The 16,605-nt window shown below is 38.2% G+C and overlaps 1 protein-coding gene across 1 annotated transcript in view; it reads left to right on the plus strand.

Moving 5' to 3' along the window:
* Positions 1 to 16,605, plus strand: part of ERBB4 (erb-b2 receptor tyrosine kinase 4) — a 559,265-nt gene that overhangs the window by 510,890 nt on the left and 31,770 nt on the right. The window contains exons 21-23 of the mRNA XM_063303051.1: positions 5,556 to 5,711; positions 7,887 to 7,962; positions 14,337 to 14,483. Coding sequence (XP_063159121.1) covers positions 5,556 to 5,711; positions 7,887 to 7,962; positions 14,337 to 14,483 — 379 coding nt within the window. The remainder of the gene's footprint in view (positions 1 to 5,555; positions 5,712 to 7,886; positions 7,963 to 14,336; positions 14,484 to 16,605) is intronic.

The following is a 16,605-nucleotide window of genomic DNA, read 5'->3' on the forward strand; positions in this document are numbered from 1 at the left end:
GAAGAAAACAGTCCTTTTCTTTCTTGCTTGTTTCTTGATTCCCAGGCTATTGCTGTGTTTCATTTTTCTCCCAGATAATATATGGCAATATATGTGTGAAGGATGTAATAAGAAGGGAGCATGAAGCAGATGGAGGCTGGGATTTTAACTGGAGTATTATGATTCTGTTGCTTATGTCAGTATAAACAAATCAAAATAAAAGAGAAGCTGTGGATTTATCTCCTTACAGAAGTGTAATGTGAGATGGCTCTATATTGACTGCCCTTGCTATTAAGAGGTTATTTTTTTGTGCAAAGATTCCAATGATACTACCTTATCATGACTTTTATTATAACTGGTGGTAACATGTGCTTGACTTTTTAATGTCTGTAGACTCTGTGTCAAGCAATGATTCGATATTAGAGGATTTCAGCAGCAGTCGTCCTTGTAATGATATGCTCAGCAAGGAAAACTTGATAATGATGAGCAGTATTATAGTTTGAGCTCATTCTTGTGTGTCAGCTGCAAGGTAAATGGTGAAAAATAGATACATGCTTTTAACTTATATTTTGACCAAAAGGACTCATGATAAATGACAGCACTTAATAGATTGGTTGTTGCTACTGCAAGGGAGGAAAGGAAGATAAAGAGATATCAAGAAAAGAACTACCTGCACTAGGCACTACTGTTGACATGTCTGTGTTGGCAGGTCATTCTGGAAAACTCTTACTTTATACCTAGCCATAGTTGAAGATGAATTGGAAGAGACTGTGGGTTATGCAGTGGTTTGCTTTCTCTAGGGATCTTGATGTGAAAGAAAACATTATCTTTCTAGTAATTTATTCCTCATGGCACATCTTTTAGGAATTATGTACTCCCCTACCTGTTGCCCTGTGAAAAGAGAGATACTGTAAATTGGAAAATCCCTACATTCAAATATAAGCTCTGTAAAGGTCCAATGTATTTTTGACAGCAGCAAGTTAAGTTTGTGCTTTGTTCAACTCTTGAAGTAAATTGTTATCTAGCTTATAACTGTTACCAGACCTAAGAATAAACTAATAGGGTAAGTCCTCCACTCCTGAATTCTGCTTAGCAAAAAAATTTTCAGACATGGCAGTCTTGACAGTGAAAAGGTGGCTGGGTCACTACTGCTGAGGTTCTCTTTAGTTTCCTGATTTACAGACGAACCATTATTCAAACATGTTTAAATTAGGATCCACAATGACTGCTGCCTTGTGTCGTTGCATTTCAGGATGGATGAAGACTTGAACTGGCCCTGCTTTCCACTGTGTTTATTTTTTGTTACTGTAGGAATGTGGCTTGGAGTTCTTAAGTGTTGTGGGGGTGTATGTATGTAAATTCACTCCATAAAAAACAGAGATTGCTTAAGTGGTTATGCTTCTTGTATAGGGAGATGTAATGCCATGTCTATCATGCTTGAAGTGTCAAATTAAACACCCAAGGCAAGAGATATCGAAACGCAGCATCTTCAGTGAGCAACAGTAGATAGCCTAACCTTCCTTTTCTGGCTTCTCTTAGTTTGACCAATTTTGTTTGAGTTTTAGTATAAACAGTACCTTTTGTTCATATATTGTGTGTGCTCAGCCACTCTCAAACTTCCTTAATAGCATGCTGAGAAAAATCAATATGTAGTTTACTGTGACGGTTTTTGAGAGGAGATACAATAGTAAAGTGTTTACTATTTGCTGTTATCTTGGAAGCGAAGCTGAACGAAACATCTTTAGTGTAAAGAGCTACAATGTTACATGATGACAGCCCCCCATGAGCTAAGGAGAACTTGCCTGAAACAGTGAGCTGGGAGGAATGGTAGACTGCAACATGCCGTTCATCTGTCACTGCCAAATTGGAGGGTTACCTGTGAGCTCATGTGCTGCTTTACCACCCACCATCAACCCATCCACCCCTAATATTCAGCCTGTCTGTCCTGTTTGTTGATATGCACACCCCTTCTCAATCCCACCCATCTGCATTTGGCTGTAGGCCCATCAGAAAATGATGTGATGCCTTCTTAAGGCAGTGCAATGAATGGAGAAGTTAACAGGGGCAAAGAATAATGCTGAGTTAGAAGCATGCATAATAAGCAAAAAGGAACTGAAGGTGGAAAAACCCAGCTAAATGTCGGGACTCTATTTTGCATGCTTCTGCAATGTCCTTTACTCCAAGACTCTCATTACTAATTCAGCACTTGTTAATTTCCACTGGACTACTTCTGGATGGATTGTGGCCTAATTAGACTGCAGAGTTTTGACTTATTTGCAGTTCTATCATATTTGGTCCCAGGGGCTATCTAAACTAATCTACCATTTTATTGCACGTGAGGTGCGTATGGATCCCCATCATTTCATGCTTTGTTTGTGAGTGTGAATGTGTGTTTTAGAGATTTAGGTTTGATATCAGAAACAGCTACTCCTTCAATTTTCCATATCTCTGCCATTGAACAGCCAGCAGCATTGGTTTGCAGTTGGCAAGAGAGAATGTGCTGTTTTGCCCAGTTAAAGCTGTCTGAAAATTATATTGTGTATTTTTTGTCCAAAGTATTTTTTTGACTCTCTTCATGTCAACCACTGTAAAATCCACTGTAATAAATGCAAAACAGGAACAGGCTGTGATGATTATTCTATACTGATTTCAAGAACTTTCATGTAAATTTCTTCTCCAGAACTTCTAGTAAAAAGTTTTTATAGCCATTGTACTTTTTTTCCTGCAACACAGCTATATTTTTCTATAGTTATGCTTCTAGAATTGTAATTTTTATTTTAGAAGCAATTTGTGTGGTTGTATTACCTTGGTACTTTTATTTTTAAATAGCTTAGTATAACAGAAATGCTTTAGTATGTATTGAGGCGTAGCATAAAATAATGTGCTCAAAGTCACAAGGGCAGCAGATGTAGAGTTTTTAAGCATTTGCATATATAGGCTCCCATTAAAGCCACAACCTGGCTAAAAACTAAAACAAAAAAAGAAAAACATATTTGGAAGCCTTTTGTGTTAAATATTTGAAGATTCAATTTCTTACAAATGAATTTTTTGCTTACATTTACTCCTTTTTTCCCCCATGACAACCTTCGCATGGGGGAGATTGGACAAAGAGATACTCACTGATTCAAAATTCCTATAGTGACCATGACTGATGAAGAAATTGGCCCTAATCCATCCCCTTCATCACTGCACTACCTGGGATCTCTGACCCTCACATTGCTGCACTGCTGTGATTACCATTGTGAAACTCTGAGACCAAGCCATGATATGCTTTGTGTAGGGTAGCTTTTGCTGTGTGATTTGGTTTGCCTTTTGTTCTGAAAACTTTGCCTGTGAGGAATTAGCTTCTTTTAAAAATAGTTTTTAGTTATAACCAAAGAGGACATCAGAGTAGTTTAACATTGGAACCAATTACCCTTCCATTGGATTGGTTAAGGAGAGAGGCTAGCCATCTGTTGGGATGCTATAATTTGGATTCCTACTTGATGGTCTAAAGCAGCAGTTCCCAAACTTTTTGGCACCAGGGACCGGTTTCATGAAAGATAATTTTTCCACGGGCCAGGGTGGGGTATGGTTTTGGGATGATTCAAGCATTTCCTCTTTTTCCTGACCTTTTATTCTTTTTTCTTCACGCCATTTGGAGATAGCAGCCAATGGGCTTGCTTTCTCTGACAGCAGGTGGAGCTCAGGCGGTAATGCGAGCGATGGGGAGCGGCTGTATACACTCGGGCTATATATTTGCTCACTCGCCCACCACTCATCTCCAGTTCCTAACAGGCCACGGACTGGTACCGGTCTGCAGCCTGGGGGTTGGGGACCGCTGGTCTAAAGGACGCCTTCCAACTCCCCTTGTATTCTGTGATCCAATAACTGTGAGCTTATCAAGAGTGTTTGGATTAGACCAATTCAACATTAAGAACTGGGGAGCTATTTTATGCTGAAGACATAATTCCAAAATTCCATATAGATGTGGATGTACAAGAAGGGGATCTTCACTGAATTAAGAAAGAAAAGGTTCCTATAATCAATAAAAACAGTGTTGTTAGACTACACTAATGGATTGCTAGGTAGCAAATGTTGCTTTTCTTGGATGGAGGAAGTTTCCAAACCTACTAGCATTGTGGCTGATTTTGATGATACAAATTACAGGTTCCTGGTGATGGTCCTCTACCTCTTCCTCTGCTCCCTGTAAAATTAGAAGAGTGATTTCTATCCTGTAGTACCCTGAAAGGCTTGTTAGCTCTAAACCATTTGGGAATTATCCAGAACAAATTGGTGTGGGCAGGGGGAGGGGGAAAATAATCTGCCCAGTAGCCTTTAGTACTGCAGTATTCTATTTTCTTTTACATACTATGTAATATCTATGTGAAACCACTAAGGAAAGCTGTTCTGAGGTTTGGGCTGCAGTATCAGCAATTCCAGGAATATTATGGATCTCACAAATAGGTGTTAAGAGGCAGTTTTGGGATACTGAGAGTAAGAAAGCTGAAGCTTGGACATGGAAAATGGCTGTTATAACTAGAGGGAAAAAAAACTTCATTTTTTTCCTGAAACACATTTTCTGAAGGCCCAGATTGTAACTCAGAGTCCTTCTGGACTTGTCCTATTTGGATAAACACTGCTGCCAGAAGTTATTTCTGTCTGTCTTAGTTGATTCATCAGCTCTGATCTTATCTAGGTCAAATAGATGTGATCTCAATTTTGCATGTTCTAATTACATCTGGAATTGACTATTATAATCTGTACATAGGGCTGCCTTTCAAGATGACTCAGAAATTACAGAAAATGTAGCTCCTTGTATCTGTGGGGGCAGGTGGGGGGAATAATCAGATCATACTATACCTCTTCTGTATAAAGAGTTTATTTTCAGGTGCAATGGTTTATTATTAAAAATAAATTTAAACAGCTTTTCATCCAGTTCATTTGAAGGATCTTCCACACCCATGTGAATTTACACATCTTCTAAGACTGTTTCAAGACCCTGTTCAATAGTACACCACCATAATCAACTGACTTTTCATAATCTAGTGGATAGACACTAGAAATAGGGCTTTATTAGTGTCAATCTGTGTCTTATGAAATTCCCTCCTGAGATATAATGATGATCTAATCCATGGCTGTGTTTAAGAAAGTTTTAAAAGCTTTCTGTCACCAAGACTTTTATATTTAGTATATTTTATTATTTCATTAGAGAACCAGTTTGGTGTAGTGGTTAAGGCATCAGGATAGAAACCAGGAGATCATGAGTTCTAGTCCCGCCTTAGGCACAAAGTCATCTGGGTGACCTTGGGCCAGTCACTTTCTTTCAGCCCTAGGAAGCAGGCAATGGCAAACTACTTCTGAAAAACCTTGCCAAGAAAACTGCAGGGACTTGTCTAGGTAGTCTCCGAGAATCAGATACAATTGAACATATTTTTTTTAAAAATCGTTAGTTAAGTATGTTAAATAAACTTGAAAAGTGGTTGAAATGAATTAAATAAATGGCTGTTTGTGAGATAGATGTAATACTGCAGAGCTAACCATTAGCAGAATATATTTATACCAAATACATTCCTTTTCATGGTTTTGCTTGTTAGGGAATGATGTACCTGGAAGAGAGGAGACTGGTTCACCGAGATTTGGCAGCACGGAATGTCCTGGTGAAATCTCCAAATCATGTGAAGATCACAGACTTTGGCCTGGCTAGGCTACTGGAAGGTGATGAGAAGGAGTATAGCGCTGATGGTGGAAAGGTAGGTTTCTTTAAACCCATAAATTAGACCCGGGAGTTATATATAACATCCAACATAAAATGGGAAAGGGATCATGTAAAGAAAAAGATTTTTAACAAATTTAAGCAGTGCTTGTTTATTGCTTTCATGGACCAGGATTCGCTTCCGTACATTTATTTCAAAGACAAAGATCAAAGTCAACATGCAATTAATTCTTGGTGTTAATGTCTATCCAGTTTCTTTTGCCTGTTAATCTATAGAGTTTAATTTATAATCTGTACCAACTAGAATTTACCTTAAAAATATGATGTAAGAAAACAGTTTTGTTTCAAAGGCTCATATACCTAAGTTCCACAAACAGTACTTTTTAGACAGATACAATATTTGTTCCTGCTCTGGGGATGTAATTCCAGCTAAGAAGGAGACTGCTGCTCTGTATTTCACCATGGTTGTCTTAAAAATCAGGGTTTCTAAGATTTGGCACCCACAGTCAAACAGTTCCTTTCTGGCTGGTCACATCTGATCAACTGAAACAATGCAAAAAATCCAGAAGGCTTATTTATCCAGGTGTTTGTTTGGAATGAGTGAATGTTCCATCTTACTTTCTTCATTCGGATCTCTGATTTATAAATCTGGCAATTTCATACCATAATTTTCTTATTTTCTTTTCCTCCCTTTCTTTTTCTCTCTCTCCCTTAAAAGGTCCTCATCTGGCAAATGTTTATGCCAGGATCTCCTCATGTACTGTTTGTTCAAAAAGCAAAATATTTATGGCTAAACATATTCTGTAATCAGTAAATTGGAGTGGAGATGTTATTGACTATAGCTAGAAACAGAAATTATTATACAAGTTACCAGTACCTCCTACATATAGAAAACTTTCACAAACTAATTTGGAGTTTTAAACATTGCGAAATGAGCATCGGAATGCACACCGAACACGTATCTAAGTAATATTTACTTTGCATTCTCCTTCTTTTCAGGACACATTCTGATACATATATGACCTTAGTTCTTGAAAACAAAGATATTTTTCATGTAATTTCCACATCCAAAGTTGGGCAAAAAAACCTGCAACATAAGAAAGAACTGGGTTTTGCACATGCTTGTTCTCATGTTTTGTCATCTCCTGCCATCTGCCAGGGTTTGAAGGTTATTTTTCTGCAACACATACCTCTGTTAGTTTTCTGTGCACATAAAATAAACATATACAAATTGCTAATATAAACCACAAATATGTGCTTTCTGTTGAAACTTAGATACCCTTGTCCATATTAATGTTGTCCAAACTCATTTTGTTGGAAAGGTAGCCAAAATAATAGAGATTCCTCAGAACTGCAGAATATAAAAATGATTCACATAACTACTCCAGGTAGTTCCAGTGCTAACTCTGACAAATGCTGGTTTTGATCATTTTTTTAACCTCAGTTTTTAGCTGTATCTGTTGGCCAAATATATTAAGTATGCTCGTTCTGTTGTTTCATACAAATTTGGATTTGAGAACAATGGCTATTAAGTAGATTCTCTATATTGTCATTTGTGCCATGAGGAAATTCAAGGGTTCAAAATCCAGTAGAACCTAGGATTTAAATTGAGACAGGTCTTTTTTGCAGTGTACAAAATAACATTTTAAATGTTCCTAGCTCTAGTACATTGAATTCACATGCTCTTAGATGAATCTAATCTTAAGTTTTGAAAACTCAAGCAATGCTTTTCAAATGTGAAACTGGAAATCTTGTTTTTCACTTGGATTTGGGAAACATTTAATAGATAAATATTATTTGTTTGTTTGTTTGTTTATCAAATTTGTCACTGCCCATCTCCCCCCACCAGAGGGACTCTGGGCGGTTTACAATAATAGTCAGTAAAACAATAAATATACAACAAATTTACAATACATAAAAATACACTATCTAAAAACAGTTACCAATAAACAATAATTATGGATAAAAATAGAGTCCAAATGGCAGATAATAACTCAGTCCTTGCATGCGATGAGCGCACTAGGGCACTAGCCATCCCCAAACATGATGACTCCCTTCCCTGCCCCAAGCCAGGTGGCAGAGCCAGGTCTTCAAATTCCTCCAGAAGGCCAGGAGCAATGGGGCTAACCTCACCTCTGGGGGCAAGATGTTCCAGAGGGCATATAATTATGCTTGCTAATTGATTTTATTTTTCCCTCTTTTTTCATTCTAGATGCCAATAAAATGGATGGCTCTTGAGTGTATACATTACAGGAGATTCACACATCAGACCGACGTTTGGAGCTATGGTAAAATAAAATCTATATTTAATTATTTTCTGTAAATGATAACATTATATTTATTTGCTAAGACTCTTTCATGACCCATTCTTTAATAATAGTGTAAAAAAAAAAGTTAGTCCTTTGGCTAATCCCAATTTTTTCCACTAAGCATGTCTTAAAGCAGCGATTCTCAAACATTTTGGTCTCAGGACCATTTTACATTCTTAAAAATGATTGAGGGCCCCAAAGAACTTTGGTATATGTGGGTTATATCTGTTGATATTTACTGTACTAGAAGTTAAAACTGAGACATTTTCAAATATTTATTTGACTCCGTGGAACTCATAAAAGGGTTTCGGGGGGCCCAGGGACCCCCAGACCACACTTTGAGAACCGCTGTCTTAGAGGATGCAGTGAAAGATGTTTTCCCATAATCAGATAATTTATCACATGATAGAACAAATACAGGGTTGGAGGATTAAGCTTTCAGCTGAAAAAACTAACATGGGAATTTCACAAGCAGCCTTACCCTTTGCAAAAAAGGTCAGGTACATCTGTAAACCCCATACCTATGAAATTTGGTTAATGGTATTAATTAGAATATCAAACTAATTTTATTGGCACCTGGCTGGCTGTTGGCCACTTGAACAACTACTTGAGTTAGTTCTAGTGTGATTTATCTGCCCCTTTCATTAAAGAGGGTTAAATTTGAAGGAAGCTGTATTGCTCCTGACGCACTGATGCAAAAAGGCTTTGTAATACATTGGCTGTACTAGCTGAAGTTTCATTAGATAGTTTTATCTAATTTGTTTTTATCCAATATTATATCCAACTGTTTTCCAAAGCAGTTAATTTCATATTCTCTTTAGCTAAGAAAGCTAAACATTGTGGTTTAAATTGCTCGTCTACAAAAAACATGCTCTGCCCCTTGTATTACTGCTTCATTTTGCAACATACAGTAGCTATGTTCAGTGGCAATGGTTAATTGTACTCTGGAAAACTGTCCAACATGAACTTTTAATGTGATACAGAAAGTCTGCATTTGTAGCCTCTTTGTATTTACCTTTGTTCAGAAGCAAGTCCTAGTAAGTTCATTAGGACTTACTATTAGGATGCCTTTATTAAATTGCAGCCTTATTCCTTGTGCCTCTTAAATGAGAAACAGCTAATCTGTTTAGTGTTAGAACACTGAATGGCTTAATAATTCATGGCTGCCACTGTCCTATTTTAATATATTGACTGCTTTGTTTATTTCCTATGTGGGTTTTCAGTGTACATGGGTTTTTTTTTTCTAATTTGCTGTAAGATTTTTTCTTCTTAATTAAGATAGTAGCTCTTTATCAACTGTTCTGTGTGTGTGTGTGTCCACATGCATGTAATTTGTTATGATGAGTGCAAGAGCAAATCAAACATTCAATCAAGACATACAGTCTGATTGTCTTCCATACCAACAGCTGATCCATGGGCATCTGCTGGGGGAAGAGGATCAAAGAAGTTAAGGTGGGATAATGCAAGTAAAAAAGGGGTAGGGCTTTGATTGTGACTACCATCTTAACCCTCTCCCCCTCCACCTGGACACCCCGGAGCTCATTCATTACCTATTCTTTTAAACCCAGTTTAAAACTCACTTGAGATTCATCTACGTAGGTTGTCTTCATTATTTTCAGCTATATTCCAACATTAAATACTATTGATATGATCATATTATATGTAGAACTTGCACCTTTCAGCTAATCAATGCTAGTCCTTTTTACCTCAATGCTGGCTGACAATGGAACTCAAAGAACTACAGTATCACCCAGTCAGTACACTTGAAGAGAACCGATAACCCTAGTCCAAAGTCATCTCATTATCTATATACCTGGTTAGTGCCATTGACTTTAAATAAAACTGAGAATCTTTAAAATGCTGAGCCAACCAAACCCATGAATGTACTGCTACACCCAGGGGTTTATATGCAGAGTAGGTACTATCTTGCTATGGGAGAAGATTGGAGCAGGTATGTTGTGTGTGAAGGGGAATTGGTGTTTTAAAGCAAGACAACAGGTGGGCTGGTACCACCATGGCTCATACCTACAGGAGTCACTGTGAAATGCTTAGTGATGCTGTGCTGGCATGCCAACATGCTTCTGATGGGCATTGCACAGAGGGAATGTTGAGACTTAATGTTGGAAAGATTGCCTGAAACTACTAAACTGGTCTGTAAGCAGACATTGATCAGTCTTAATAGGAAGTGGGGAAGGCGAGATTTGCTCTCTAACTAGGCCTATCTCAGTTAGTACCGTCATCCCAAAAATGCTTAGCAGAGGCAAGGGGAGAGAGCATGGAGCAGAGTGAGGCTGTGCAGAGCAGTGATACTTGACTGCAGCCAAGAAGGAACAGGAAGAGAGGGGATGATCCAAACATAGTACCCCAGTGATAGGGCACTGATAGAAGTCAACATGTGGCTGAGGCAGAAATGAAGTGCGAAGTAGCAATACTGTGTCATTTCAAAAAAGGGACTTGATTGACTGTATTGAGATTTGGATCCATGGCTAAAATGGGACTGGAATAGAAATGTGACTCAGCTGCATGCAGCGGTTATGGTACTGGGTGATTAAAAAGAAAAGGAAGGCCTTTATCTGGAAGAGCTCTTTGTATCTATCATGCTTCCCTACATCAAGAAAGCACATTTTCAAGCACATTCTACCATGGAAAAATAGGTCCCCTGTTACCTTCAGTGTGTGTAAAGAAGATCAACCTCTTAAGTTTAGCTTGTGGATGCATGGGTGTGAAGAAGGAATATATACTCATAATACATTTACTTCTCTATTTTATTTTTGAGAGTGAAAGAAGTTCTTAACTTTCTTCTTTTCTAAAAATAGATTCTGAATTTAATTTAATTTAGGATCTTTTTTATTTCAGTTCTACTCCTGCTTCTTTTTGCAAGTTTCTTTATTTGTTGCTGGCTGTTCTTTCTGTGAGTCTGATAATGGGAAGGCTCAGGGACTCAGCATCGAATTCCTAAGATGGTTGGTTCAGCAATGTGTAGTTCTGCCCTGAAATGCCAGGACATCCAAAGAATTGCCAGTCCAGGACAGGAAGACAGGAAGCCCAGGAAAACCTTTTCACAAAATTAGAAAGGGAAGAAGCAAATGAGAGTAGAACTTGGATAGCAGTGACTCCAGACAGAATAGTCACACCCATTTGTCAAAGTGCAATATGTTAAATAGTAGAATGCAAAGTTTTATTTATTTTTTCTTAATACTAGCATAAGCATACAAGGGTCCAATCTGGATTGACATCTCAGCAGTGAGAAGGTGAACCTTTACATTTTTCCCTGCCACGGACTTCATAAAATTCCCTGCCCAGAGGATTTTGAGGAGGGAAAAGGCCAGTGGGATGCTGACACGGGCACCTGGGAGGATTTGCAGACTAGGTGCTTCCTTCATACAACTGTCTCAACAAAACGGACTCTGAGAGGTACTGCAAATCACCTCCAGCAGAACAGAGGAAGTAGTCTCTCCAAACCTAACTTATTTCTGAGTTATTTTGGCACTGTTCTTCCATTATTAGAAAGTATAGGAATCTTGAGGCTCATGGGTGAAGGGCTAATTGCTAGGTCGTTTTCAAAGCCTTTAATTCTTATTTGAGCCAGTTTGGCCAGTTTGAGCCAGTTTGGTGTAGTGGTTAAGGCATTAGGCTAGCAACCGGGAGACTGTGAGTTCTAGTTCCGCCTTGGGCCCAAAGCCAGGTGGGTGACCTTGGGCCAGTCACTCTCAGCCCTTGGAATAAAGTAGCAATGGCAAACCACTTCCAAAACCTTTCCAAGAAAACTGCAGGGACTAGTCCAGGCAGTCACTAGAGTCAACACTGACTCGAGGGCACAAAAACAAACAGATTCTTGTTTAATTGTTTTTCCAAATGATGAGATGCACGTTTGGAAACACTTTTAGGAAGGCACTGGAACTCATCCCAGTTCCATTCCTTCTTAGAAATTAGGAGAGCCTTCAAAGGAGCCAAGCTTACTATCGAAGGCCAGATACAGGTGGCCTGTAACTTTGCCTCATGTTGCAATATTCATCCCTTGAGTGATATGACTGAACAGGAGGTGGCATTGCCTGGAGCAATACAGAATCAAAGACCCATCAGAAAGGAAAGGAGTTTGGCAAGAGCAGAGAGGAATAAATTAAAAGAAATGATTGCTTTCTCTCCCTAATGTGTTCTCATTAAAAGCTGGCAATGTTTTACCAATATGCAAACTGTCAAAACTTTTTTTACTGAGGAGGTAATCCCAAATGGGAAAACCTGAAAAACAAAAATCCATTGTAGTCAAGTATGCAGGTGTGTGTGCCTTCGTACTAAATTCCCAGTGTATTGTGGGCGGTCTTGTGTCTGTTTCTGTTTAGAATGGGAAAGATGCAAGAAGAAGCGTGGAATGTCTTGCTTAGCATCCTCTCCTTTTTCTCAGTAGGGTCTTCAGCATCCTTTTCCTGCCTGACCTCAGAAAGGCAGGATGTTTGCTATCCTAGGTCAGCTTCTCCTCACCTCTGTGATTCCTCTGGTTGTAAGAAAGAAGCCTTCTTCCTCTGCCTTTCCCTCTTCTTGACTCTTGCAGTATTCAGCATCTCCTGTTCTACCTTACAAACTTCCTACTCACAGAAAGAGTCTTTTCAAAAAGAGACCCAGGCCTTTTCTTCTTAAGAGGCTATCCTTTTCACAGCAGGAATCCATCATGGGGAGCTTCCTCCACCCTCACTCCACCCAGACACTTTCCTGATCAGGCTTTTCTTCTCCCCATGGTTCTAGTCTCAGCTCAGCCCGCCTTTGACCTCTTCTCCTGGCTTGCACTTTGTACCTGTATCTTGGAGATGGTACACAGTGGTACTCAGTAAATCAAAGCAAAATGTTGTTAGAGGGAGAGATGAATACTGAATGTATTGTGTGCATTTGTACAAATCCTAGTGTGTGTGTACGTTCATGTATATGTGGTTGTATTACCTGTCTTCCGGAAGCTAGATATGGCAGCTTACTAGATGTCACAATTTGTAAGATGTGCTTCTTTGGTTGATGTCATATTTTAAATTATCTTTAAAACATAGCAAAAAAATTATGCAGTCTCATTTGTTCTGAATAAATGGGAACATAGTTAATAACAGCTAATGCTCTGAATTAGAGAAGCAATAATTTCAGGTCAACTTTGTATGCTTGTTTACTTATGAAGAGACCAAAAATAGCAGCTACTCCTCGCTCCCTCCCTTTGGCATTTTTAGTAACTTTCTCAGCATTCACTCACTTCAAATTATATTTTCCTTGCCTCTGATAATACTTGTACAGCCTCCTTCTACATGTCTCAATATATGTTTGATAGATTTACAGAATTTAGCAATGGCAAAATACTGTATAAGTATCCAACTTTTAAGCCTTTGGCTTAAATTGGTTGACACTGTATAGAGTTTTCCAACTTTGGACAGGGCAATCCTATCCTACATCATGGAGCGTCCTGAGATGGACCATTGATAATTCCAAAGCCCTGGTTAAAAGACTGATGAACTGGAAGGGAAGAGCTTCACTTTTCCTTCCATACTCAACTGTTTCCCCCCCCCCCCCACACACACACACACTGGCCCCTCCCCCTAATACTCCCACACCACAGCCAAATGGGAGAACCTTCTTTTTGAATTAGTGCTGGGGCTGGCATTGCTAACTTGTACATTTTCAAGGATAATGGGGATGGGAGGTTGTGATTACTTGAATCTAGAGCAGCCATAGCTTTTCACATGCTTTCCTTTGGTCTTTCTCAACATGAAAGTTCCAGTGTTGGAAAGAAAGAGCCTCAGAAGATTTTCAGGAACCAGAAAGTGGTATCCAACACTGGATTTTCCTCTCTGACATCAAAGCTTTCTCTCAGACTTAGGAAGGAAAGATCCTTCCAAGCGATCTTAAGATAGCCTTAGATATGTTTCACGTATTTTTTTATATCTTAGTTTTGAAAATGGCCTTACATTTTCAGGTTAGGATAGATTAAAAACAGATTTTAAAATGTATGGCCTCAGTCCACCATCCAGTTCTGCAATGCTAAAATGCAATCAGGAAGTGCTCAGGAGATTTAAAATAGGCGAAAGCCCAATCATTCATGTCAGAGAGGGTTGTTCAAGAGAAAGGAATGCCAGAGAAAGTACTAAGGATGGGTGGAAGAAGTAGGATACATGAGTGACGGTGGTTGCCATGCTATGCATATATGAAGACCTATTTTCCATTTTATCTCTTGACCTCATGAGAAAAGTCTGGTTCACAAAATTTTTAATAAGAATTGGCACAAATTCCACTACATTATAGTCACTCAGTTAAATGGTTATGTGTTTCAGGTATGCATAAACTACAATGGTATGCATAAACTACAATGCTCCCTTTTGCTTTAGGTGTCACTATTTGGGAACTTATGACCTTTGGTGGAAAACCTTATGATGGGATCCCAACAAGAGAAATTCCTGACTTGTTAGAGAAAGGAGAGCGGTTGCCACAGCCTCCTATCTGCACCATTGATGTTTACATGGTAATGGTGAAATGTGAGTAGCTTTGGTTTACTTCTAGCTTTACTGAAAGGGTGTTCCCTGGCAGCTGGCTGTCAGAGGTCCTCTGTAGTAATGCCTGCCATTTTGAAGCATCGTTGAAGCAGTTACGTAAATTATATGCAAATAGCATACATGAACAGCTTGAAGTTTGTCAAGGAGATGAATCTGACTGAGGGGGCCTTGCATTAGCTGGATTCTTATTGTTAGCAGATAATACCATACAGTATTGCCATGACGTCAAATCTGTAGCGCACAAATGGCAGTCATATCTATGACAACTGATTTATTAGATGATAACATTTCATGTTTTTCTAGAACACTGGTAATCATATATGAAAAGCCGTAAAGAGATTAACATTTTTTTCCAAATTACAAAATGAAAAAGAAAGAAATCCAAGATAATTAGTTTTAAAAAGAGAGAGATAATAGAATGAAACAAAATGAGTTTAGGGGAGTAGTTTTCCTATGTAGAACCAGCCATTTATAGATGATATTTCATGCTAACTAGAGTGCATCTTTATGAGAACATTAGAATCAAGAAGAATCCGGAGACAAATTATTCTGATTATGTTTGCATCTGGATTCTCACCCGGCACATTCCCCCCCAACTGTTCAAATGCTAGAAGATGTAAATCCTGGAGCTCTGGTTTTAATTTTAAAAGAATTAAGAAATACTCTGTGGTCTTTCTGATTTAATTTAAATGAGATTAACAAACAGCCATTTCTTCCATGTGGCTTGTTGCTCACATGTACAGGTGAAAACATTATCATAAGATACAAAGAAGATGATCCCACTAATGGTTTGAGTTTGAGTGGTAGCAGCAGGGCACAGCAATTTGATGGGGAGCATCAACTTTATACTGGTTAAGTAGAAGAAGGAGAAGAAGAAAAAGAATTCCTGTTTCTGGTGTTACATACCAGATGATCATCAAACCTTTAGCACATGAAAGTAAAACAGAGCAAAACTGTAACTGAGATCAACCAAAATGACAAAAAATAACACAGTGCAGAGGATGAGGAAGAAGTAAAAAATTCCAAAATTAATGTCAGCTATTTTGGCCATGAGTCAGTCAAAATCATGCTCACTGTAGAGACTGTAAACTGGACCCATTAACTGTGATAAATGGTGTTTGATCAAGTGTTAATTTGGGTTCTCTTAGAAGCAATTAATATCTCATCTTTTATTCTTGTATTTACTTTGCTCACAGTAGACTTAAAAACAGGAATTTAAATGCATGTTTTCAGAAGAGCATCACTTCTTTAGAACTCTGATGTAGGTACCACAATGATAGATTCCTTCTTCCTTTGGAAGCTTTACACAGCAACTCAGTTGTCATTTAAATGATGAATTGTTTTGTGGTCTGCCAGACTTTAGACTGCAGGTGGAACTATACGTGATTGAAAATTTCTCCACAAAAATTACTGTTTGTCCATAGAAAACTTTTATTTAATATACTGGTTTGATATAATTTCAGTGGGCAAGGAAATGTTTTGTATTGAGAATCATTGACACCTCCTTCCTGAACTTCAGTTGAAAGTGATTTAGATCAAGCATGGATTATTCATGTCAGACAGAACTAGAGCAGAATTTCAAACCATGCACTGGAAATTATATATTTATTTGAACCTAAGATTTTTATTGTAAGCTGCTTTAGAAATGTGCAATTAAATATATTTATTGATAATAAATAACAAAAATACTGATTCCGAAGATAAACTATTAGGATTTTCCATCAGCATTGTCGCATTATTCTTTTTTCCTCTGTTTTCTTAATAAAGTTATCTTAATAATTTTTCATTTATTTAACATAAGAGGGGCACATCCATGTATTATGAGCAACAGAAGGAGTGATGACTTGTTCATTTGATTTGTCCATCCCTTTTTTGGTGGAGTTAATTGCATGATCATGGTTTGGGACCTATGCATCTAGTATTCCTACATGGAGTGGATCCATATTTCTTCCTGTGAATTTTCATACTGAATTGAGCAATCATATTACTCTGAGAACTTGGATATGATAGACTCAGTTGGAATGCTTGACTGACACTGATGACATCTTGTGAAATTGTCTCTAATATGATAGTATTAGTATTAGTATCTAAACAGAGATGAAGG

This window comes from Candoia aspera, chromosome 1 (genome assembly GCF_035149785.1).
Source record: "Candoia aspera isolate rCanAsp1 chromosome 1, rCanAsp1.hap2, whole genome shotgun sequence".
Lineage (NCBI taxonomy): Eukaryota > Metazoa > Chordata > Lepidosauria > Squamata > Boidae > Candoia > Candoia aspera.